The 23,877-nt window shown below is 41.0% G+C and overlaps 1 protein-coding gene across 1 annotated transcript in view; it reads left to right on the top strand.

Moving 5' to 3' along the window:
• Nucleotides 1-23,877, top strand: part of ddr1 (discoidin domain receptor tyrosine kinase 1) — a 112,428-nt gene that overhangs the window by 39,347 nt on the left and 49,204 nt on the right. The window contains exon 4 of the mRNA XM_034174449.1: nt 20,621-20,773. Coding sequence (XP_034030340.1) covers nt 20,621-20,773 — 153 coding nt within the window. The remainder of the gene's footprint in view (nt 1-20,620; nt 20,774-23,877) is intronic.

The following is a 23,877-nucleotide window of genomic DNA, read 5'->3' as shown; positions in this document are numbered from 1 at the left end:
TTTTTAAAGCTTGTGGTGTCAGTCACCATCTCATTTTAATTTAAAAAGGTAAAAGAGATGCTATTTGTTCCCAGAAAGGTGATGGCCCATGACCCAGTAATTATTAATGAGAAAGAGACTGAGCATATGTGGGAATCAGATGGACAGATGGACAGCAGTTTAAGGTGGAGTGCCCACGTGGACGATCTCTGTGGGAGGTTGGCACAGAGGCTGTATTTTCTTCGCGGATTCAGTCCGTTTGGTGTGAGCATTCCCATCATTCTACTCCACTGTGCTAGAAAGTATCATCTGACACGGCTTGGCAGCATGATTTGGAACTCTCACTGTGCAGTTGAAATCAAAAATGGAGCACATGGTGAAAACAGCTGTGAAAGTGACAGGTGTAAAGGATTACCTCCCTTCAGACCATCTATGAAGATTCTGCAATTCAGTTGGCAGGAGGATCTTAAATAACTCATCACACATTCTTCTCTCTGAGTATGTGACAGAGTAAGCAAGTGTAAAACTAATAATCTTGAGCTCTCATTTATTCTAACGTCCATCACACTACTCAAGAAAAACGATGCAGCTTGAAAGGGTCTCCCTCTATTTTGCACCTTAGCATCTCTTGGCCCATTAGAAAGTATATTTGATTGATTTGATTGGTTGCGAGGCTGGTGGTGTCTGCATGTTGTGTCCTTTTCCCTCATTTTTTTCAACCGGAGTCATGCTAAGAGCTCACCTATGTTGCGTTGATGCTGCTAGTTAGAGATCATGTGACTGTGAATCTTGTGCAGTTGTTGCCAGATACAGTTGAGGATTTCCAGCCCAAAAGCTGGTCAAAAACATGCCTTCAGCTCACTAAATAAATTCCAAAAATGCCCAATCTGGCAACATTGCTCTATTGCAAGCAGGGGCTTAAATACCCAGTAAGGTCTGACTGCACATTGTTAAAACAATCACAGTATTATTGTAGACGATATATGTATCCACACCCCATTCTCGATGACTCATCCTTGGCTCTCCTTATTGCCCCTTAATCTTGACCGTTGATGCTGATCATCAAGCTGGAGTCCGATTCCTCTTTTTGATCTTTCACTTGATCTTTGCTGTCTGTCTGTCTGTTCAGAGGAATCAAGATTGGGGGGATCATGCTTTTAAATCACAGATCAGTTAGATTCAAAGAAGTCTTAAGTTACTTTCTTATGTTGCTCATTTAGAAAAATTATAAAATTATGAATCATGTAAATCAAACAGTTTTCAGTATATGTTCAGCTCCACATGTATATGAACAGTGACAAAATGTGATTTTGTCTCTGTGCACCACCACACGAAGCTGAAATGAAACAGTTAAATGTTTTTGTACTGTAGACTTTCAGCTTTAATTCAAGAGGCTTAACAAAACTATGACATTAATAGATTAGGAGTTACATTCATTTGTATACACAGTCCCTTCATTTTCTGAGGCCATAAGTATTTGAACATAAAAATGAAGATTATTGGTAATACAAATCATAAATTTTACAACCAGTTGATTTGAGGCAATTCAGAGGATGGATACATGAGTGTTTCCAAATTACTGAATACGTCCTGGACTTAACTTCCATCAATCAATAAGAAACGCAACAGTGTGATGCTGCATGGTAACTCTGTGTGGAGTAGGCAGCGCTCACATATTGAGTGGACTGTGCAAGAAGGAGACAAGTGAGGGAAGCCAGCAACTGCACCAGACAACTTTAAGTTGTGATAGTGATAGTGCTGCTTTTGTCTGTTGCTCCAACAGTTACAGTTAGTGTGGAGTGTCACAGAAAAGGGTTTGTACACAACAAATGGATCAAATCTAGGCTTGAGGCTCCCATGTGCATTCTGGCAAATTCTAGCTGAAATTTCACATCTTGTCAAGAAAATCCTTCTTTAGACGGGGGGGGGGGGGGGTGATTGTCTAGTGGTTAAGCTTTGGGCTTCAGTCCAGAGGATCCTCTGTTCAAAACCCAGCCAGACTGGAAAATTGCTAAGGGCCCTTTGGTGACGTCCTTCATCCTCTAGATGCTCCCAGTGTGCAGTGAGCGCCTTGCATGGCAGCACCCTGACATCGGTGTGTCTGTGTGAATGGGTGAATGTGAGGCATGAAGCACTTTGAGCTTCTGATGCAGATGAAAGCACTACACATAAGTCCAGTCCTGAGGCATGAAGCGCTTTGAGCTTCTGATGCAGATGAAAAAGCACTACACATAAGTCCAGTCCATTTACCATGATTTATACCCCTCCATTATGATGCCGTATAACTAGTGATGAAGAAGACAGTGCAGACACATGTTGGAGTTACTACTCAGAGTTGGTTATGCCACTTTCAGGTCATCTCACTACAAATGTAGTTTAACTCTGAAATTTGAGCTCACCTGGTAGTGAGTTCAAACCCAACCTGATTCCTTTGTCTGTGCTATTCCCATAAATGATGCCCCAAAATACTTTTAAATCCAAATGGTACCAAAGTACTCTCTATAGTGTTGAAAATATACTTTTGTTTTTTCAGAAAGTGACACAACGAGTGTCAGAAAGCTAAAAGTGTTTGTCATCATGGCAATCCCTCAGCAATGAGGAAAATGGTCTCTTAGTTGATTCCTGGACAGGATGGTGGACCCGGAGATGATTGAAGAGGACCATTCGTGATGCGCACTGTATCTGACAGATGCTGCACGTGGTTGCCCCGGAAGCTTTTGCCAGCCAAGATCTTGCTCTCTCTCTTTCCACTTTCTTATCTTTTCCTCTGTGTTGTTCGCCCACATTTTTTCAAAGACTTCCACTCCCGTGTGGATTGTTGCTCGCCAGCTGGCTCGGCTTGTCATGCGTTCTCCCACATCTTCCAATCCATGGAGTAGCGCTTGACGATTTGCTTCAGAACTGATAATTCTGGGGCAGTATTCATTTTAACACTATCTTTTTTTAAAGTACATTTTATGTTTGTGTATAAGGTAAACGGACATGTAACACAAAAATGAATTGTGAAAACACAGTTTTGGAAGTTGTTTTTCTGCTGTAGTTTACAAAATACATCAGCAAATAATTGCAATATTTTTCAGACTGTAGCAGTATTCTAAAAGTGTCAAACCGACAAATGCCTAATTGTCTCTGTTGTCCGAAGTGTTTTTATGGGTTTTTTGCACCATCTGGTATACGTTGCATGCCCAAAATCTTTCTGCGTACTCGCTGTATTACGACGTATATCAACGTGCTTAAAGGTGCTCTTAACCTATACAAAACTTACCCATAATGTATTAAATTTTTAATACAGTGGGCATATGCTGTCTAAATTGCCAAGGTGTGACAGGGGTGTAAGTACAACCCCAATTCCAATGAAGTTGGGATGTTGTGTAAAATGTAAATAAAAACAGAATACAGTGATTTGCAAATCTTCTTCAACCTATATTCAGTTGAATACACCACAAAGACAAGATGTTCAAACTGATAAACTATTGTTTTTGTGCAAATATTTGCTCATTTTCAAATGGATGCCTGCAACACGTTTCAAAAAAGTTGGGACAGTGGTATGTTTATCACTGTGTTACATCACCTTTCCTTCTAACAACACTCAGTAAGCATTTGGAAACTGAGGACACTAATTGTTAAAGCTTTGTAGGTGGAATTGTTTCCCATTCTTGCTTGAAGTACGACTTCAGTTTTTCAACAATCCGGGGTCTCCGTTGTCGTATTTTGCGCTTCATAATGCGCCACACATTTTCAATGGGCGACATGTCTGGACTGCAGGCAGACCAGTCTAGTACCTGCACTCTTTTACTACGAAGCCACGCTGTTGTAACAGGTGCAGAATTTGACTTGGCATTGTCTTGCTGAAATAAGCAGGGACGTCCCTGAAAAGACATTGCTTTGATGGCAGCATGTGTTGCGCCAACCTGGATGTACCTTTCAGCATTGATGGTGCCATCACAGATGTGTAAGTTGTCCATGCCATGCTATGCCATGCTAACACACCCCCATACCATCACAGATGCTGGCTTTTGAACTTTACGCTGGTAACAATCTGGATGGTCTTTTTTCCTCTTTTGTCTGGAGGACACAACGTCCATGATTTCCAAAAACAATTTGAAATGTGGACTCATCAGACCACAGCACACTTTTCCACTTTGCATCTGTCCATTTCAAATGAGCTCAGGCCCAGAGAAGGCGTCGGTGTTTCTGGATGTTGTTGATGTATGGCTTTCACTTTGCATTGTAGAGTTTTAACTTGTACATGTAGTGATGAACTGTGTCAGCTGACAATGGTTTTCTGAAGTGTTCCTGAGCCCACACGGTAAGAGCTTTTACACAATGATGTCCCTGCCTGAGGGATCGAAGGTCACGGGCATTCAATGTTGGTTTTCGGCCTTGCTGCTTACGTGTAGAAAGTTCTCCAGATTCTCTGAATCTTCTGATTATATTATGGACTGTAGATGATGGAATCCCTAAATTCCTTGCAATTGAACGTTGAGAAACATTGTTCTTAAAGTGTTGCACTATTTTTTTTCACGCATTTGTTCACAAAGTGGTGATCCTCACCCCATCTTTGCTTTTGAACGGCTGAGCCTTTTGGGGATGCTCCTTTTACACCCAATCATGACACTCACCTGTTTCCAATTAACCTGTTCACCTGTGGAATGTTCCAAACAGGTGTTCTTTGATCATTCATCAACTTTCCCAGTCTTTTGTTGCCCCTGTCCCACCTTCTTTGAAATGTGTTGCATGCATCCATTTCAGAATGAGCAAATATTTGCACAAAAACAATAAAGTTTATCAGTTTGAACATTAAATATCTTGTCTTTGTGGTGTATTCAATTGAATATAGGTTGAAGAGGATTTGCAAATCATTGTATTCTGTTTTTATTTACATTCACACAACGTCCCAACGTCACTGGAATTGGGGTTGTACAAAAATCTTTACAAGAGGTCTCTTAATTTGTCCGCATCGCTTTGCTGGGTTGAGCCTGTTGGCCGGCTGTCGGACCACATGGAAATTCTTGTTAGCTCCAGAACTCTTTAAGAGACATCAGGGAGATGCACAGAGAGAGAAAATGGAGAGAATGAAAAAGAGAACATATGAGAAATAGATTACTACAATGTGCTGAAAGCAGAAGGCAAATTAATGTGAGGGAGGGTGTTTGATGAATGCTGGGCCTCTGGGATTCATAGATGCTAAATTTTTCATAGCTATTACACTTCAGGAAAAACATAAAATTAAGAACAAAGAAGGAATGAGAGCAGAGACAAACAAACCTGATGTTGAAGGGAACAATGAATTAAATGTTCAGTCTTAAACGGCCATACTACACATTAAAGAACGTTCACTTTTTTACAACCCTAGTTATGTAAAACATTGTTAGCAATCAAGCCTCTGTGTTATATTCGTCTTTAACAATTGCACTGCAGCAATCCCTCTTTCAAAACTGGCTGAAAAGGAAAACCATGTGTATCAACTGGGCACCTGCAGTAGATCTTTAAATCAGGGGCCACCACTCCCTGCTCCTTGAGATCACACGCTGATATTCCTGAACCGATGCCCGACATCAGCTGCCCTGAAGGCAACCTGTACGGCTCAGATGGGGCCTCCACCAGCTCCACAGTGCACCACCCTAACTACCATCTCACAGCTGACCCCAGGCATGTGACATGATGGTCGACACACATGCACAATGTTCAAAGATCAAGCAGCATTCTGTTTAAACCAGGAAGTCACAATTTCTGACTTACTATGTGGAAAAGTGCTTTTAATAAAGCTATGATGAAAGTCTTCCCCAAGACCTGTTTAGGCAAAGGGAGTAAAAACATTGTAACTGTAACTTATGCCGGTATTGACAACTGACACAGTAGACCTGTGGGTGTTGTCTTTCCTGTCTGGCAGATATCCAAAAGTTTGTGTGAATTTTTTTCTCAAGATTTTATCTGTTCTTCACATATATTTAGTACCCTGTGTTTATTAGTGTTATTCAACACTTTTTCTGTTTCTATTTTATATTTGTTTTTGGCACTTTCAGTCACAACTGTAGCTCTGCCACATTACTTTGGATCCATTAAGTTGATTCTAGCACATTGTAGTGTAGCAGTGCCCTTTGACACTTGAAAAGCATTCTGGGAAACTTTGTGTCCCAGTATGTCATGGCATGTTGTTGTAATTTGTATCACCGCACATTGGTGATATAATATTTAATGTTTAAAAATAAAATTTTAGTGGTGCCAAAGACTATTTTTTATGACTTAAATGCTAAAAAATTCAAAGGGATTATTGCAACATTAAAGGTGAGAGCCGTGTTCGGCACCCCCCAAACCCCACATGCTCATGGTTAAACTGGAGGAATGAAGAGTTGGCAGGTATTTAGACAGAAAGTGTAGTGTAGAGAAAGAGGCCACAGAGAGAAATGGCAGATAAATGGGCTACTTGGCCGAACACTGTGCTGTAATGTTAATGCTGCTGGCTGGCGTACATGAAATTAGACTCACAGCCACATTCCTCCTTCCCCTCTGTGTTTTCTCCCTCCATCACAGAACGCTGTGAGGAGCCCTAACGGGTTGATTTCATCCTGTGGTTTCAAGCCGTAAGATCTCACTGAGGTGAGAACGGCATTGATTAAAATAATAGCGAGAATGTGAGTGTCAACATGGCGATGGAGTGATTTGTTTGGCAGTCTGTGGAGCAGCTTTAGTTTTGAGGGGAGCTTTGCAGTGGTCAGAGCGCGGTTGTGGCCTGGCGTGCATTCCAAAGCTCCTCAAGCACACGAGGCGATCCAGCAGCCTGCGACATCACAGACGGGCCATGTAGTGGTTTCCGTGTGGCCTTTCTGAGGTGGCAGCATGCTGGCTTTGAGTGAAAATCATTGAGTGTTGGTTTGTGGTCAGAGCATCCTGAGTGTTGACTGTTCCTGCTGCTGCAGTTTGATATGAGCTTTGAAGAACACAGAAGAATGAATAATCACTCTTTTTTTATCTCCTCTGTTGTCTATATTTTCCATCGCTCTGTTGCCAGGTTTTCCTCTCACGTTACTGCTCTTTATAGTTCTCTCTTTCAGGCAACGTTGTATTATTTATGTGTCGATGTTTGGCTGCTGTGGAATCTGATAGTTATCGGAGTATAGGAGACTCGGGCTGGACTCAACCCTTGGTGCTGTGGGTTTTGATGTTCTCTGATTTGTTTGGCAATGTCTGTGCAAATATTTGTTGTGTGTCTGGTGAATTGGTGAACTTTTCAACTTTACACTTAGGATTTTCTTTAAAACTATTTTGTTAGTTTCCCCCCACTACCATAAAACGTCCTTTTTCCTCTGTGTTTCTCAGGTTGAGTACCGGTGAGGGGGATGGAGCATGGTGTCCAGCGGGAGCCGTCTTCCCCAGTGGATCAGAATACCTTCAGGTGGGGCTAATCATTTATGGCAAAAATCATAATCATCAGTATTTTGGCCAAAATAGAAATCACATTTATTTAACACAATTACTCATTGATTATCCAAATATCCAGCATTTACTATACGAGGTCTGTTAGAAAAGTAGCTGACCTTTTAATTTTTTTCAAAAACTATATGGATTTGAATCATGTGCGCTTGCATCAGACAAGCTTGAACCTTCGTGCGCATGCATGAGTTTTTTCACGCCTGTCGGTTGCGTCATTCGCCTCTGGGCAGGCTTTGAGTGAGCTCTGGTCCACCCCCCTCGTCGGATTTTTTATTGTTTAGGAATGGCGGAGCGACTGCCGCTTTGTTCCATGAAAATTTTTTCAGAAACTCTGCCAGACAGCCAGATGGAAACCATTTGGAAGATTCAGATGGCTTTCGGTGAAGATTCTATCGGTTATCACACGGATTAAGGACCATTAAAACTGGATTAAAAACGGCCCACGGCGGCGGAGGGCGCACCGCGCCCCGAGCGGCCATCGACAGGCTGCAACGAGCAGATCACTTCCAAATTTAAGGCTCTGTTGATGCAGGACGTCGTGTGAGTAGCAGAGAAGTTTCAGAAGAGGTCGGGATCAGCATTTATCGGCACATTCCACTGTTAAAGGAGATTTGTAATGAAAGACGTGCGGACGGATTCGCGCGTCGCGGCGCAGCCGCTCATGGCGCGGGACAAACAACACCTCCGTGTTGGAAGTCTCACAGGACAAGTTGGAACATGCCCAGCTGTTAAACAATTTCTCGGATACTCACTCAACTGAAAAGCCACCGAAAGCCGTCTGAATCTTACGAATGGTTTCCAATATGGAGGTCTTGTTTGTCCCATGCCATGAGCGGCTGCGTCGCGACGCGCGAGTCCGTCCGCACGTCTTTCATTACAAAATCTCCTTTAACAGTGGAATGTGCCAATAAAACGCTGATCCCGACCCCTTCTGAAACTTCTCTGCTAGTCACACGAAGTCCTGCATCAATAGAGCCTTAAATTTGTAAGTGATCTGCTTGTTCCAGTCTGTCGATAGCCGCTCGGGGCGCGGTGCGCCCTACGCCTCCGTGGGCCGTTTTTTTTAAATTTTATTTTTTTATAATTTTTTCAAATAATACAAGAAAACACACAAACAAACAAACAAGGCTCAGATGCATGACAGTTACAAATGATTACAGATTCACAATGTCAAAATGATGCAGAAATGGACCCCAGATTCTAAAAAACATGTCCATCGAACTAAGTTTCGCCATTTGAATTATGGTCATCATTTCACTGACCCAAAGCTGAAATGAAGGAGGAACAGGGGACTTCCAATCTCTCAGTATCAGTCTTTTAGCAACCACCAATCCAAGATCCAGGGGTTTTCGAATATTGGCAGGCAGAGATCTCAGAGTCTGCGTGCAACCAAAATAACCAGTCCAGGTTCCGGTGGCAGGTTCGTTTTATATGCTTGGGAAAACCAGTCAAATATTTTTGACCAAAACACTGTCAGAGAAGAGCAGGACCAGAAAGTGTGAGATAGTGTACCATCAGAAACCTTACACCTGTCACACACTGGCGAAACCGAGGGATAAATTCTGTGCAATTTGGCTTTTGAGTAATGTAAGCGGTGAACAATTTTGAACTGGATTAATTGGGTGCCTGCTGTTCAAAGAACAAGTATGAATGTTAGACAGACATGCGCTCCACCTGGAATCAGACAACTCTATACCCATTTCACCACACAGGTATCCCTGATTTTTCCAGTTAGTGCAACAGTGCGGTCATCAAACAGGTGCACAATTTTGTAATCAAGTGTTTGGAGTCAGAAGGGCTATTAAAATGTCAAAAAATCATGCTCGATTGGGAAATTTTTGAAATTTTCAATTTTGTTTGGGCATAATGCCGGACCTGCAGGTACCGAAAAAATTGTGAACTGGACAAGTATACTTTTCTTTCAATTGACCAAATAATGCAAATTTACAGTCAATGTATAAATCTTTGATAGACACCCAAGCCCTTCTGTCTCCAAACACAAAAAGACTTGTCATGCCAAGGAGGCATAAACCATGATTAAAACATATAGGAACATGTACTGATGTTTTCTGGTAATGACAAAAAGCTCCTAATTTGGTTTAAAATTCTTATTGACTGCCTTAAGGGAAAAGATAGACTCTTATGAAACTCTGAATTCTCAAACTTTGAAAATAGCATAGCTGGCAGAGAGGAATTGTTCACACAGTTGGCTTCCATTTTAACCCACACTGGTGTTGTTGGGGTCTGAGTATCTTGCAGGCCCTGTCACCAAAAAAATCAACGCTCTGACATTAGCAGCCCAGTAGTAGCGTTTAAACACCGGGAGGCCCAGTCCCCCCTCCGTTCTAGGTTTCTGTAAATGTATTTTTGAGATCCTGGCATTTCTGCCATTCCAGATATAAGATAAGGTAATTGAGTCTAACTCTTTAAAGAAGGCAGCAGGAGATTTTGGCATAAATATAAAAATCTAGGAAGAGAGACCATTTTTATGGAGTTTATATGCCCCACCATAGACAGAGGTAGAAGTTTCCAGCATTCAATATTCTGCTTTAAGCCTGATATAAATTCCATAAAATTCAATTAAATATCAACTTTGGGTCCTTAGGTATAAACAGGCCTAAGTAAGTGAAATAGTTGTCAATTATTTTGAATGGAACCCCTTGCAGAAAACCTGGCGAATACACCTTGGAAAGAGGCATAAACTCACTTTTGGACCAATTGATCATGTAGCCCAATATTTTACCAAAAGATGTAATTAAATTGAGTACAACCGGAATAGAGTCCTCAGAATTACGCAAATACAGAATTACGTCATCGGCGTACAAGCTGATGCGTGTTTCTGTGTCTCCGATCTGAAGTCCCTTCATTTGTGGGTGGGTTCTTATTGTTTCAGCTAGTGGTTCCAAAGCAATCGCGAAGAGAGCCGGTGACAGCGAACAGCCCTGTTGTACTGAGCGCTGCAAAGAAAACGGGGTCCGAACGGTCTCCATTTGTCAGTACAGAACACGTGGTTTTACATAAATCAGTTTCACCCAGGATATAAAAGTCTGACCAAATCCAAACCTGCGTAATGACTCTAGCATGTAAGGCCACTCAACCTGGTCGAAGGCTTTGTGTGCGTCAAGGGATAAGATGGAGGCACCTGGAGTGTTACTATAATCAGAGTAAACAGTGTTAAGTAATCGCCTAACATTGGAAAATGAAAATCTGCCTGGAATGAATCCAGTCTGATCGGGATGTATAATCGAAGCCAAATGTCTGTTCAGTCTAGTCGACAAGATTTTGCTTATTATTTTACGATCAGCATTCTGTAGCGCTATTGGCCTATAGCTTGCAGGGTCAGTTTCATCTCTGCCCTTTTTCAAAATAAGTGAAATGTTAGCTTCATATAAGGTTTTTGGTAATTCTTCATTATTTTTCAAGTCACGAATCATCCTGAGCAGCAGTGGCGCCAGGATGTCAGAAAATTTCTTGTAAAAATTTTGAGCTAAAACCATCAGGACCTGCTGCTTTACCTGATGGGAGTGATTTTATAGCAGCAGTAACCTTTTGTAGAGGAAAGTCGGAGTCAAGGTGGTCCTTAGCGGTGTCACTCAGGCTGGGTAACTGGAGAGAGTTAAAAAAGTCATCAAAATTTGATTGTGAAACAACATTTTTGGACGAATAAAGATCACTGTAGACTTCTCCAAAACGATTGTTTATGTCAACAGCTGCCAGCTCTTGATTTTATATTGCGAATTGCTCTGGAAGCTTGTGCATCTTTAAGTTGTTGTGCTAGTAGTTTACCAGTCTTGTCTCCTAGCTCGAAGTGATTCTTCCTCAATTTCAAAAGTGTATTTTTCACTTGGTCACTCAAAATTCCGTTGTACTCATATTTAAGTTTAAGTATTTCTTTATAATCATCAGGTGACTTGGTGTTCTGATAAGCTCTTTCCAAACCAGGGAGGGTATTGTTGATTACTGTTAACGATTATCTCTCTGTCTTTTCAGAGCTGAAGTGTAAGAGATCACATCCCCCGTATTACCACCTTTAATGTCTCCCAAAGGATCGAATCAGACACCTCACCATTATCATTCAGGTCTATAAAATCTTTCAACTTAGATGTCATGTCTTTAACAAATTTATCATCCCAGAGTAAATTTGAATTAAAACGCCAAGAATATGTCCGTCTGGGAAGAGAGAGATTCAATGATATTGTTAGAGGGCTGTGATCAGAAATTAAAATATTGTGATATCTAGAGCTAGTGATTTGGGAAATAAGATTAGAGCTAGTTAAAAAATAATCAATCCTACTATAAGATTTATGCACGTTTGAGTAAAATGAGTACTCCTTATCTGTTGGATGCTGGTTCCTCCAAATATCCACTAAGTTTCTCGTTTTTAGCAGGTTGTTAAGAAGCCTTACAGAAGCAATTTCCGGTGCCGGCTTTGTAGATAATCTATCTAGAAAGGGGTCCAAGTAACAGTTTAAATCTCCGGCAATTATTAGGTTTGAATCATCCTCGTCAGGCAGCTGATCAAAAACTTTTCTAAAAAAATCAGGCTCATCCGCATTCGGGCCGTATATGTTAAGGAATGTTAGTTTGACTGAGTTTATAACACCGGTGACTAGCACAATCTTCCGAGGGGGTCATTAATAATCGTAGTGGCCTGAAATGGAATATTTTTCCGGAATAATATAGCCACACCACGGGCATGTGATGTGAATGGTGATTGATAAATTTGGGCTATCCAATTACACCTTAAACTATGTTGTGCAATTTTATTAATATGAGTTTCTTGCAGAAAAACAATATCAGCTGACAAAGACTTTAAATGTCGGAAAACGTTTCCCCTTTTAATCACACTGCCAAGCCCCCTGACGTTCCAGGAAACCAATTGCAGATCTCTGCCTCCTACATGAATGCTATTATGCACATCCGACATTTGAAAAAAACAATATACAGTAAATAATGATTAGCAACTGCAATGTTACAAAACTTAAAACGAAACTTATGCATCTGAGCCTACAAACACAAACATGACACCGCAACACCCCTCCCACCTCCCACTGCACCATGTCACCCGAACAAGACGTGAAGCATCCCCTCATTTTAACTGGATCTACCGGACAGGTAATAGAACTCACAATTCCCGGTGCTCCCCACCACAAAGTACGCACATTTACTAAATGTCGCTGAACACCACATTTAAAACATTAAACACAGTGCGCCCCCTGAAAGGGTTAATGCTGCGCTCAGTATTGTGAGTCAAAGAACGCTATTTAGCATACTAAAACACAGTTCCAAACGAAAAAAAAACTAAAAATTCAGTGGCGCACTTACCAAAGTATGAATATCACAGCAGTTCTGGATGAAACTTTAAAGCATCACGCTCAAAAACTAAAATAATTTAATCTTTTACTGAACCATTGCGTCCTCTCTTCAAACGCGCTGCCTCGGCTGCCGCTGGGTCGCTGTAGGTCACCGGTGCGTCCTCTTCGCGCCACTGGACGTGGAGCCTGGCTGCAAGCGCACATGATTCAAATCCATATAGTTTTTGAAAAAAATAAAAAAGGTCGGATACTTTTCTAACAGACCTCGTAATTTTAAAAAAATTACAAATATTAAAAATAAAAAAATAAACTGAAAAACAATTAGGGCAACTTGGTGACATAAGGGCCTTTCACATCGAATGCGTCGGTTGATCATTTTGACGCCTTCACTTGCGTTGAACGTGTTTGATGCGGCAACGACGCGCAGAGGGGGCGGAGATTTCTGTGTCACTGTCTGGCTGTTCGAGGGCCCGGTGAACAACACGGACAACCGCCATAATGGATTTGCGACAAGAAAAATTGAAGCACTCAGTCTGCCAGTTATAACCACAATATTAAGAGAAAAAAAACAGAAGCAAGATAAATGTCCAAGGTTCATTATCATGTTAATCAAGAAATCATCTCATCTGAAACAACAGCAACAACAACAGATATGGTTTGAATTTACAGATGAACAAAGATTTCTAAAGAATCCTTTTTTTTTTTTACTTAAAACTATTTTAATTACAAATTTTCTAATGTAATAAACTTTTTTTTTTACTTCAAAATGTACAGTAATCAGAAATTAATCTTGAGGTAAAAAACATTTCTAAGGGTTTTCTTCAGAAAACTGTGTATAAATTAGCAGCTCTTAATGCTCCTCTGTCACACATTTCTGCACTCTGTCGTCTTCTGTGTTTTGGCCTGATGCCTCATTTCTGTTGGATGCGCGAAGCTATGTCACAGCAACAGTGATGCCGGTAATGCGTTACTCTAATCTGACTGTTTCTTTTTTTTTTTAGTAATGAGAAATCTAACGCATTAATCTTTCCAAAGCAGAAACCAGATTAAAGTTACTTCTCCAATTCACTGTGCGTTATTATCATTTTTGCATTGCGGGTCAATCACAGCATTAAACGTGGCCCGTGGGCAAGAGGTTGGGCTTTGACTGAACTTCCCACTTTGCCCACTTCCAGTGAACTGCGAGCTTTTCATCTGTGGTTTTCTGCAGCAAATATGAGTTGAAGGAACAGTTGTCATCTCTCAAAGTGCGGTGATTTAAAACTCTGAGCGCTGGTCTGTCTGTCCTCACTAAAAACAGCTGATCCACGACATGTTAACAACTAACACTTTTTTGCCACGCAAATGTGCCTAAACTGTCTTTCTGAGGATGACATGATGTAAAACAAACAGTGATAAAACTATCTTACCTGTCAATCTGGTCGTGTTTTCTGCATAAATAAACGTTATCCATTCTTTGTGCTCAAACCCCAAAGCAGGAGCAAATCCAGACAGAATGTAGGTTAGACATCGCAAGTTTTACTGTTACAGTGCTGTCAACAGTTAAATATGAGGTCAAGAAAGAGGTCTTTATTTTATTTTTTTATGAAACAAGTATTCATGTTCATTGAAGTCAAGAAAGGGTGACTGTAAAGTGAGTATTGGCAAAACTGGTTATCATTTTCAAAACAGGTAAAACGGGCCATCATTTTCATATTGAGGTGGTGGGGGGTGTTGTGGGCAGCTGCTGAAAGTAACTAATAAAGCAACTAGTAGTCTAACTGAGTTACTTTTAAAATTGAGTGATCAGTAAAGTAACTAAGTTACTTTTTCAAGCAGTAATCAGGAATTGGATTACTTTTTCAAAGTAACTGTAGCAGCGCTGCACAGCATGTATCAGTGAAAGTTGTTTTGGGTTGAACTTTGGCAGCTGTGGCCTGATGACAAGCGGCAGTGCTCCCACCCAGCGAAGTGTCACACAAGCTTCTCATTGAAATAATGGGTTTTAGACCATGGCACCATCTTGGAGCTTACATCACCAAGCTATTAATACTTGCTAATTAGTGCTCACAAAGTAAATAATACTAAGAGTTTACGCAACAGAAATACTGGAGCATGGACTTCATAGATGGCCTGTTAGTCCAGTTAATGGCACAGCAAGGCATATTAGCTCAGATATTTTGGATGAAATTCTCAGAAAGGACAAACACAGTTGAGTCCACAGCAGGTAGCGTTCACCTGCTAGCCTAACAGATGCTGGCACTAACCATGGCTGTCTGTACCTGGTCCATACATACAGGAGGTTGTCACTTAGATTTTATCGCACATGGCAAAAACAGATCATTGCTGCAAAGACGGAGTCCAGAACACAAGCATGTTGTCTCGATTACAGTTTTTTTTTGTGTAATCGTTGAAAGACAAAATTAGAATTGACATTAAAATTTAATGAATTACCCAACCTTCAGGTTAGTGTCTGTGGGTGCATCACCAGTCCATCACAGAAATGGCATTTAGTCAATGGTAAATGTACTGCATTTATATAGTGCTTTACAAAGCGCTTAACAATGATGCCTCGCATTCACACAGACACACTCACACACCGATGTCAGGGTGCTGCCATGGTAGGCGTTCACTACACACCGGGAGCTACTTGTGGATTAAGGACCTTGCCCAAGGACCCTTAGTAATATTCTGGTCAGGCTGGGGTTTTAAACCGAGGATCCTGTAAGCCTAACGCTCAACCACTAGAGCAGGGGTGAAACGAGGGCCAAGACACAGTGAGGTTTTCCTTGCAACCAGTCATGTCAGCAGGTGGATTTACTGATGAACTCTTACCTGAACATAATCATCAATGAAATCACCTGCTGAGGTGATTGGTAGAAATGGAAGCCTGCAGTGTCTTGGCCCTTCATGGCACATGATTACGTACCCCTTCTCTAGACCATCACCTCCCCATTAGTCATTATGAAATCTCAAAAAACAGATATTAAAGTTTCTTTAAACAGAGGTTTCAGTATGTCTGGACAGAATGTGTAATATCACTTTAATGTCAAACCATTCAAAATTATATTATTTCTCAATAAATGCAGTATGTTCAAGTTGATAAGGGGAGTGTTTTGTCTGTGAACAATCAACACAAATACTTTAGAAAGACTATAATGATATTACAGGCCCCAATGTAGAAACTGCAGCAAAAGTCAGTACAAGTATCTAAATTATTACTTTTGCAGCCAGTTAATGTTTTTCTTTTTATTTAGACTTGTCGGGATGGATACAAGAATGTTTCCAAGTTACTGAATATCATTTTTAGTTTAATTAAATCAATACGTAATAGGTACGTAGAAACACTATGGCACTGTATGGCAATCTTGTTTAGAGCAGGCTTGCTTTCAAAAAATGCAAAGTAAAACTAAACAAAGCAAACTAATGACGGGAAAATTTCAAATGCTCAATGACAACTTTGAAGGACTTACACTCCTCTGTGAATGTGATGGGAGAAACTGCTCAACCAGTTACAGCTTTATGCTGTGTTTACACATAACGACGACAAGTCACGAATCCCATGAAGTATATATTCTTGGCCGCTGATCACGAATATGATGATTTGAGGCAGAGGCATCAGGTGTCCTCAGGAACTGCTGCAACCTGTTACCACACGTTATGGTTAATAGCACATGTTGCTGGCGAATTATCACCATTACGCATGGTCAAGAATAATATTCCGCTCTGTTGTGAGCTTTTCCGCACTATTGCACATAACAGCACATCGTTACATTCTGTCACGTTGTGAATGAGGCGAATTGTCTCCACACACACCCATATTCATCCATCAGCTGCTGAGCAATTCAGATTGCTCCAGTTTGCTCCTCAAAATCCACAGCCAGAGCTGTGAAAGCTCAGCGGATCCGTGAAATTCCTCGGATTTCATCATGGGGGGGAGGGGGTGGGGGGTGTTAGTGTTTAACTCTGCAATTGTGATCGTCACCGAGTTTTTAAAATGTCTATTGCAAAGTGTTCTTTTTACGACATTGTGCAAGTTTTCTAAGTCTGTGGCGGTCCGCGAACACTTATCTGTGTGTTACAGATAGAAATCTGTGTCCTCAGATCTGCGGAGTTTTGAGAAGAAAAAAGCCTGGCTGTTGCGACAGTTGTTGTAAAATGGGACTTTTTGGTTGCTGTGGCGACGCTGTGTAGCTCCTGCGCAACGCTTAAGCTAATCGTCGCATGTGGACATCACAAACCTTTAGAGCTCTAAAGTTTTTAAAAGAAGAATTGTGCAGCACGTCTGTGTCACGGACCGACATCGGACAGAGAGAAGATGGCGAGAAAGACTGTTTAGAAAAAGTCTGATAAGGACAAGGTGGAATTGTCGCTGGCTTCATGAACACACCTGAAAGATAAAAGTGAAAAGTGAACTGTCCACTCAGGAAACACGGTAAGAATTTTTCTCTTTCTGGAAAATAAGCATTGTGCTGTTAAAACATAATTTTAGACAAGATTATGTGGCTTTTTCATTAATCTAGACTTTCTTTCATTGGAAAAAAAGACTGTGGCTTTGAATGGATTTACAGGAATTTACACAAGAATATGTTACTTTTTTACTATAAGGTATATTATTGATACTTAACTATGATTTTCAAAATATTCTACAAGCTTTTAGCTGTGGTTTTTGAAATGCTTTCACAGTCTTTTCAGTCTTCATGAATTTCATGTAGTTTAATTGTTCTGAGTTAATGCATAATTTGGTTTACAATTAAAAGGAAAATCATACCAGGTCCTACTTCCACATCATACTCTGTTATTTCAACATGATCATTGACAGTTCAAATGAAAGGTTGAATACAGACATCGGGGTGAATGTAAGGCATTATTGTAAAGCACTTTGAGTATCTGATGCAGATGGAAAGTGCTATATAAATGCAGTCCATTTAATACAGGGTCATTTAAATATGCATTAATTTTGAGATTTGTTTTTTTGTTCCAGGAGATGCTGAAAAGTATCATTAGATAAACAATTAATTTGGTTTCTGGGCTCCCACGGGGTCCAAGACCTCAGCTCCTGGGGGCCTATGCCCCCCAGGCCCCCTGCAAATTTTCCTCAGATTTCACAATTTTCATTTCACAGCCCTGACAGCAGAAGAACTTTATGACTGCATGCTTAGTTGGGCTCTGTGCCATGGAGCGGCGCAGAGAGGAGGAGACTGAGAGAGCCCAGATGTGTGGCTCCATGCGGCTCTCGTGTCGCGTGTTTTCCCAAACATCAGGCACATGCAACAGCAGCAGCTGGAACACCTGCAGGAGTGCACCGATGAGCATTGGAATGAAACTTTTAGCTGACTTGGCACCACTGTCCTTCTTCAGCATACTGCAGCAATACGAGTAAATCTGAATGCGATGCAGCAGGGTTTAATTGTGTGCACGTCAGAGAAGAATGCTGTCACGCTCTATTAAGGATCACTACTAATCAAGACGGATCAACACGCTCAGTTGCGACCTCCACGACATGAGGCGAAATGAGGGTGGTGCGTGACATTCGTGAAAGATTTTTTTGACAGCCAAAAACATGCTCCCCAAAAATCACGAATATCACGCACAAACCCGCATTATTTAGAAACCTATTCAGATGCGTTAAGTCACGTTAAGATAAGAATGTCAGGAATGTGCCAAGAATGACACAAATATGACATTCATAACGTGTCCTGCCTATGTGGAAACGCAGCATTAAGGTCAAGGAGCACAAAGGAGGGAGAGAGAAAGGGAGAGTGCTTAGAAGAAAGTTCACTGATTTATTTTGTCTTTTGGGGGGAGGGTGCAATGGCATTAAAATGCAAAACAATAGTACAGAACAGTGCATGAATGCACACATGCACAATGATTCATTGGCTCCAGAAAACATAACTGCAATTAGTCTGGCTTTCAGTGTGCAGATAAATAAAATTGTCACATTTATTTCTACTTTATGCAGATGACATTATTATCTTGGACCAGATGAGGGTCATAAATGTGCCACTTTAAGTTAATGTTTGAGTGCTACCAAGCGTTGGACTGTTGATCATTTTCTGCAGTACAATGCACTTAACACAGAGAAATGAGTCATATTAGTCATTGTGCTTCATCGTGTGTGAGGTCATTTCATTTAGCTTTTGTAGCTTTTAAACAAATTGTTAGGAAACTTTTTCAAACTACTGTGTGAATAGTTGTGTCTAAAACTGAAGTTTTCATTGTTGCTTTTATTTAATCTTGTTTAGGTGAATCTGACTCTCATTGTGCATATTTCAAGAATTTCTAAATGGTTTTGGGACCCTCCACAATGCTGATGCACCGAGTTTATCTAGATCCAATTAGAAAACACATATTAGTCCAATTTTATCATGGCCCTGCAAGATTGGATTCAATAATCCATTTAAAAATACTTATGCTCAATAACGACCTTGCATGGTCATGAATCATGTCTAACCTTGCTTAGCTCAGTTTAGAGAAACTAAGACCATCAAATCTTTGCTGATTAACTGATTCTGTGGGCATCCACCCCCACCTCCCCAGAATTCCAGCGGTTAGCACTGTTGCCTCACAGCGAGAAGGTCCTGGGATCGCTTCCCACTTGGTCCTTTCTGTGTGGCGTTTGTATGTTCTCCCCGTGTTTGTGTGAGTTCCCATCAGGTGCTCCGGCTTCCTCCCACTTCCAAAGACATGCATGTGAAGCACCTTCGGGCAGCTTTGTTGTCATTTGGTGCTTTATAAATAAAATGAAATGTAATAAATTGAATTGAAGTAAATTAAGTTTATATGAAATGGAAATTCTAATTGTCTGTACTAGGTGGAGTGAGTGTGTGAATCTGTTTGTCTGTCTGTGTGCTGGCGTTGTGATAGTCTGCCAGCCTGTCCACTGTGTGCCCCATTTCTTCCTCTATGACCACTGGGATATTCTGCAGCGTCCCTTGACCAAGCAGGTAAAAATAAAAAATGAACGAATGAATGCATTTTTGTACCACTTTTACTACTTTTCATGTCATATCAGTTATCAGGTTGTTCACCAATGAATATGGCTTTATACACCCTGAAGAAAACCATTTCACCCTGAGGCTGAATAAAAAGCCATATTCATTGGTGAACAACTTGATAACGATTTTATCATATACAGTGGTCTCTCGTTTATCGCGGGAGTTACGTTCTGAAAATAACCCGTGATAGGCGAAATCCGCGAAGTAGTCAGCGTTATTTTTTACAGTTATTATAGATGTTTTAAGGCTATAAAACCCCTCGCTACACACTTTTCTCAAACAGGCATTAACATTTTCTCACTTTTCTCTCCTGTGTAAACACTCAAAGTTCAAACCTTAGTAGAAAAAATTAGAACGTTTTCTTATAAATAATTATGATGGCTTTTAGAACGAACAAATTTTATTTTAACGATCAACCTACGAGGTTGGACACGTAAGAAATTTTTAATAGTGACTCACCAGTATTTCACATTTCCTCTGACCGCGGCTCTTCGTCATGGCGCCGCTCCGCTGTCTGGATTGGCTGATTACTCGGGTGGTATGAAAAATATTACCTGTCTGCGAAAAGGGTGTATTGCTATTTATTCTTTATTGTTTTATCCAATCATATTGGTGTATCATTTATAGGTATATGATAATTGTGTTTATTCCTGCTGTGTCTTTTTTTTTTACTTCATATATAGTGTTGTTTTATATTTGTTTTATTTATACAAAATATGGAACACTTTGAGTTACTTTATAAGTTAACTGGACTCATTTTGGAGTTTGTCCATTTCACAGTCATACCTTTGCCTTGTTTTAGGTTGTTTTTGAAGTATTGTTGGGTTTAATGAATGAAGTGTAGCACATTTGTAATCACTCCTACCTTTTTGTTTTATCTATAATGTCTGATATTGTTGCTGTCTCCCTCAGGTGGACTTGCACAAACTCCACTTCCTGGCTTTGGTAGGTACTCAGGGTCGTCATGCCGACGGGCACGGTCAGGAGTTTGCCCGCAGTTATCGGTTACGGTACTCTCGAGATGGAGTGAAATGGATCACCTGGAAGGACCACTGGGGCCAGGAAGTAAGTGGAGGTTGAACTGATGTTTTCCTATTACAGAAACTAGTACTTTAGCAAGGGACTGGTACCTGGTCTAAAGTGGTCCTGGGTAGGGATGTCTCAGTCAGTTGTTTTTGCCCCGGGATCCCGATCAGAAGTATTGAATTTTGAGTATCTGCCCATACTGAGTCCAGATCTGAAACTTGTGTTTTATAAGATCAGTGGTTCACAAACTTTTTTGTGGCCCTGTGTACCTCCTGACTAACTTCATGCACCCCTTGCTGCCGTTGAGGGAACCCCGCCTCCCCCCACATAACAATAACCAGTGTTTTGGAAGACAGTCTTTTTTCTTTGTGGATAAAACATTTTCTATTTTGTTTATTGCTGCAACAGGCGACAGTTGAAAATGTTTCCCTTATAATGGCAAGTGCTGTGAATTCACTCACCATTAACTCCAAGAAAGAAAACAAAACATTCAACATTCAGGGAGGTACTGTCCAGTGATGCCCATATTAACCAGAAAACAACAAACAAAGAAACAAAAAAAGATGAGCTCAGTGACTGGACTTGACATTAAGGCTGGAGACTCACAGCAGACAGATGCAAATAATGACCATTTACCTAAAATCCATCCATTTATTTTTCTCTGTTCAAGTGGAAATGTTTTGTGTGTTCAGAAGAAACTATACACCAAATTGACAAGAAGCAGACGTCAGACAATCACGTCTACATGCCCATCAATGTCGAGTATGGGGAAATCGAATTAACCAGACCAAATGTATGCAAACATGAACCTTGGTCTGGTGTCAGTCCACGTGGAAACCCAGTCCTAGATATCACACGTACATGGATACACTGCAAGCACATTAACGTAAATACAGTATATATAATTGACAGTTTATCAGCTCAGCCATGCATTAAGGAAAATCTATGTTCAATCCAAGCTTATCCTTAATGTTCAATTTATTTCATTCATTCTTCATTCATGCACTCGTCCATTTTGAGACACTTATCCGGATCCAGGTTCCAGTGGTAGTAGATAAAGCAGCTCAACCCACACTTCCCTATCCTCAGCCAAGTCCTCTAACTCTTCCTGAGTGATCCAGAGGCATTCCCAAGTACCCACACTTCCCTACCATCAGCCAAGTTCTAACTTTCCCTGAGTGATCGTGAGGCATTCCCAAGCCAGCTGTTAAACATACCCACACTTCCCTATCCACGGCCAAATCCTCTAACTCTTCCTGGATAATCTGGAAGCATTCCAAGTCCATCTGGGAAATATAATCCCTCCAGTGTTTCCTGGGTCTTCCCTTGGTCTCCTCCCAGTTGGATGTGCCTGGAAGACCTCCGTAGGGAGAGCACCAGGGTGCATCCTCAGCAGATGCCTCAAGCAACTTACTTCACTCCTTTTGATGCAAAGAAGCACGGGCTCCTCCCCAAGTCCCTCCCGGAGGGTAGAGTTTCTCACCTTGTCCCAAATTGTAAGCCCAAATACCCAACAGAGGAATCTTCTTTCCGCCAGCTGTATTCAGGACCTTATTCTTTCAGTTATTACACAAAGTTCATATTCCCACAGGTGAGGATGGGAGCGTAAATCGACTGGTAAATCAAGAGTTTTACCTTCTGGCTCAGCTTTTTTTTTTCATCTTGACGGTCCACTACAGCGTTCATAAAACACCAGACGTTGCCCCAGTCTGTCTGTTGATCTCGTGTTTTAACTTACTCCCACTCGTGAAGAAGTCCCTGAGCTACTTATACTCCACCACTTGGGTCAGTAACTCTCCTGTGACCCAGAGGGGACAATCCACCCTTTTCTAACAGAGGACCATGGTCTGAGATTTGTAGATGCTGATTCTCATCCCAGCTGCTTCACACTCAGCCTCAAATCTGCCCAGTTTGCATTGGAAGTCACTGTAATATGAAGCCAACAGAACCACATGATTTGCAAAATACAGAAATGGAACTCTGAAGTGACTATACTGGAGACCCTCCAGCCCCTGATTGCACCTTGAAATCCCACCTTGAAATCCCAAATATCTTCAAAAGTGAATCTTTACTCCAAGGGGGACTCTTCTGATCCATCGCCCCTCTGGCTACACATCAGTACTGTCTCTGTTAGCAGGAGGAAAACAGAATGATGATGAGAAAAACATATTTGTAAAGTGCTGCCTGACTGGCCGGTAAGAAGGGTATATATCATATGTGGTATCCATCAGAAACAGACCTGTTGCCTATTTGAAGCGAAGGAGAGTAAAATGTTTGTAAAATGAACACAATGGCAACACCATAGAGTAGAACTGCATGACAATGTGCATGGTTCATGTTATGTGCACAGTGCGTTTGAATGAAGTGAGGGAATGCACACTGAATTAGTGAATTGAGCAGTCAACTGAAAAATGCCTTAATTGGGCCCAATAGTGCAGCATGCACAGAGTACTCTCCAAATCGCTCATGTAGAACACCAACGTAGGCCAACGTAAACCACTCCTTAGTAAAAGGCGCATGGCAGCCCACCTGGAGTTTGCCAAAAGGCACCTGAAAGACCCTCAGACCATGAGAAACAAAATTCTCTGGTCTGATGAGACAAGGATTGAACTCTTTGGTATGAATGTCAGGCGTCATGTTTGGAGGAAATCAGGCACCATCCCAACAGTGAAGCATGGTGGTAGCAGCATCAAGCTTTGGGGATTTTTTTTTCAGCAGCAGGAACTAGGAGACTAGACTTTTTTTTTTTTTTTTAATAAATTGGCAAAATGTCAAAAAAAAAACTTTTTCATGTTGTCATTATGGGGTGTTGTGAGAATAATTTTGAGGGTAAAAAATGAATTTACTCCATTTTGTAATCTTTTGGCAGCTTTACCATTAGAGAGCCTCATCTACAACTACCACAAAAGAACCCAAGCTGTCATTGGTGTTAAAGGGGGCAAAATACGATAATAAGAACAGGGGAATGTAAACTTTTGATCATTTGGATAGTTTCTGTTGTCATTATGATTTAAAAAGAGTAAACACAGTTGTTTTACAATAAATGGCTTCAGCCAACGCCTAACCATGAGTGAAAACAAAGGTTTTTGTGTTATCATTCATATTCTCTGTAAAATGGCTAAAAAACAAAAAAATTCTACCAG

The sequence above is a fragment of the Thalassophryne amazonica genome, chromosome 7 (genome assembly GCF_902500255.1).
Source record: "Thalassophryne amazonica chromosome 7, fThaAma1.1, whole genome shotgun sequence".
NCBI lineage: Eukaryota > Metazoa > Chordata > Actinopteri > Batrachoidiformes > Batrachoididae > Thalassophryne > Thalassophryne amazonica.
Note: the sequence above shows the minus strand (reverse complement) of the source record. Positions and strands in the feature narration are given on the sequence as shown.